Here is a 2604-nt window from a genome sequence, read left to right as displayed (position 1 = left end):
TCCAATGGGGGGCCTGTGTCTTCCCAGAACTTGGAGGAGCTAGACTTAAGCATGAACCCCCTCGGGGATGGCTGTAGTCAGGCCTTGGCTTCGGTCCTGCGGGCCTGCCCTGCACTCAGCACTCTGCACCTCCGGGCCTGTGGCTTCGGCCCTGGTTTCCTCCTGAGCCACCAGGCAGCCCTGGGCCGGGCCTTCTTAGGTGAGTGTGAGCTGACCACACGTCCACTCCCTGGCCCCAGGGTTCCAGTTGCCATCAGTAGGGCGGGTCCAGGGACTCGGAGAGCCTTGAGCAAGAGGGGCCTTGGGGCATCAGCCTGGCTGCTGGACGCATGGAGGTAGACAGACGTGGTAGAGGCATCCGGCACTTTCCCAGCCAGATCGTACCACAGGGCAGAGTCCCAGCCCCACTGCTCTCACCAGCTGTTCCGTGGGCCGGAATCATCCCCCGTACACCCAGCAGGGCCGCAGAGCCAGTCTCAGCACTTCCCAGAGGGCCTTTCTGCAGCAGTGGTGGGGCTGTGAGCAGCAGTGGGGGAGGGGTCTGGGGTTAGGGCAGTAGAGGAGTGTTCCCCGGCCCCACCCACACATCCTGCCCAGGGCCTATCTCAGGTTTCCTGTGCACCAGGTCTCGGTGACAGCTCCCCAGAGGGTCCAGGACTCTGCAGCTGGGCTGGGTGGTGCTGTGTAGGGCTGACAGCGCTTCTGGCCCCTCGTTCAGATGCCAAGCACCTGAAGACACTGTCCCTGTCCTACAACATCCTGGGCACCACCGCCCTGTCCCAGACCCTGCAGAGCCTGCCCGCCCAGACCCTCCTGCACTTGGAAGTCAGTTCCATGGTGGCCAGCAAGACTGACCCGGGCCTGGTGGAACCCGTGGTCAGATACCTGACCAAGGTACATGGTTGGGCCAAACACCGAGCCGTGGGAACCCTGGGCCACCCGGCCGAAGCCTGGGCAGGGGCAGGGGCTGGGAGAGCGTTGCAGGTTCTGAAGAGCAGCCGTGGGGAAGCTCCCTGACCTGGGCTGTGGATCCCAGGTGGCCCCCTGGCCCCCAAGCAGGTCCAAGGGAATGTCAGGCCTCCCAGTGCTCTCTCTTGGGGGTACTTCCAGGCGGGGCGGGGTACCCATGATTCTCAAGTCATTCTGATCTGCAAATTGAGGTGATATTGCTTCCCTCTGATGCCCCCTCACCCCCAAGAAAGAAGGAAGTTGTCTGCCCTCCGCTGTGTGGGCCTCTGGGAGGCAGGGAGGACAAGCACCCGCTCACTGCAGCCTTGGGCCTCTGCTGTCTAGGAAGGCTGTGCCCTGGCACACTTGAACCTGTCTGCAAACCACCTGGGTGACCAGGCAGTGAGAGACCTGAGCAGGTAACACCACCCTGCCCGTGCCCCGCTTCCTGAGGGGGTTCTGATCTCCAGGCCCAGGAGCCTTGGGTTTGGGGGGGCACTAGTCAGGCAGGAAAGGGGAGCAAAGGTGGTGCTAGCTCCTTCCTGAATGTGCCCCAAGCCTGGTCACTACAGCCTTGGCCCCTGGCAGTGCCCTGACAGCTGTGGAGGAACACCTGTGCCTGTGCCAGGCTGGGGGCAAGACCTGTTGGGCTTATTAGCTTGGCCGACAGAGCAGTGGGTTGTCTGGAGCAGCTTTCCCTAGTGATGGGGGCCTCCCTCCCTGGAAACTGACCCCTTCACTTCTTCCCTCACCCCAGATGTCTCCCTCTTTGCCCCTCACTTGTCTCACTGGACCTGTCTGCCAACCCCGAGATCAGCTGTGCTGGCCTGGAGGAGCTCCTGTCTGCCCTGCAGGCGCGGCCCCAAGGCCTGAGCTTCTTGGGCCTGGCAGGTGAGCTCTGGGGATGGTGGCCACACCTACCACACCAGGGCTGGGGACACCGCTTCCTCCTCAGGGACCTGCCTGCAGCCCAGGTGCCTCCTTTGAAGGGGCTGGCACTGCCACTGGCCAGAAGTTGAGGGTGGGCTGGGCCCCTTGCAGCTGACACAGGACAGGTAACTGGAAGGGGGAAAAGCTGCCACTAAGGGACCTGCCCAGTTCTTGGCAGGGGCTCCTGTGGCTTGTTCTCACGGTGGGCATGCCCGCAGTACCCAGAGCTGTCTTGAGGGTGACCCAGGGGAGACCGCCCAGCAGCCTGGCACATTCAACTGGGGCAGGACGCTCAGCTCTGCCCTCCAGCTGGAGGGGCTGGGAGTGGGGGGCTCAGGGGCCTGGTTCTTCCTGCTCCTCCAAGTGGCAGATCTCCCACCTGGCCTCCTGGGGTTCCACCTTCACCAAGCCCCTGAGACTCACAGGCACCCCTACTGTGCGCACATTATGGATGGAAAGACCCAGGCGTCGTCATGGACACTCGGAGGCACAGATGTGGACGCAGTGTTTATTTCACCACCCTCCCTCCTGCCTGGCCGCCTGGGAGAGCACACCCTTCCTTCAGTGGCCCCCACCTCTCGGGGCATCTGGTCTCGAGGAAGGAGGAAGCATATGCGGGCTGGGAACACCCTGGGGCCCGGCTCCCGCGGGGCCGCCTGGCTTTGCGGGGAGCAGCTCCCTGAGGCTTGCTCCCTTCTCCCCCCGCAGGCTGCACTGTCCGGGGTC

The 2604-nt window shown here is 63.7% G+C and overlaps 1 protein-coding gene across 1 annotated transcript in view; it reads left to right on the top strand.

The window, feature by feature from the left end:
* TONSL (tonsoku-like, DNA repair protein) overlaps window positions 1-2604 on the top strand; it is a 20313-nt gene that overhangs the window by 9526 nt on the left and 8183 nt on the right. Inside the window, exons 20-24 of the mRNA XM_014538701.1 lie at window positions 28-199; window positions 719-894; window positions 1294-1367; window positions 1706-1839; window positions 2587-2603. Of these exons, the coding sequence (XP_014394187.1) occupies window positions 28-199; window positions 719-894; window positions 1294-1367; window positions 1706-1839; window positions 2587-2603 (573 nt within the window). The remainder of the gene's footprint in view (window positions 1-27; window positions 200-718; window positions 895-1293; window positions 1368-1705; window positions 1840-2586; window position 2604) is intronic.

The sequence above is a fragment of the Myotis brandtii genome, unplaced genomic scaffold, assembly GCF_000412655.1.
Source record: "Myotis brandtii unplaced genomic scaffold, ASM41265v1 scaffold1956, whole genome shotgun sequence".
NCBI classification, from domain to species: domain Eukaryota; kingdom Metazoa; phylum Chordata; class Mammalia; order Chiroptera; family Vespertilionidae; genus Myotis; species Myotis brandtii.
The sequence above is the reverse complement of the archived record's forward strand: the minus strand, read 5'-3'. Positions and strand labels throughout refer to the sequence as shown.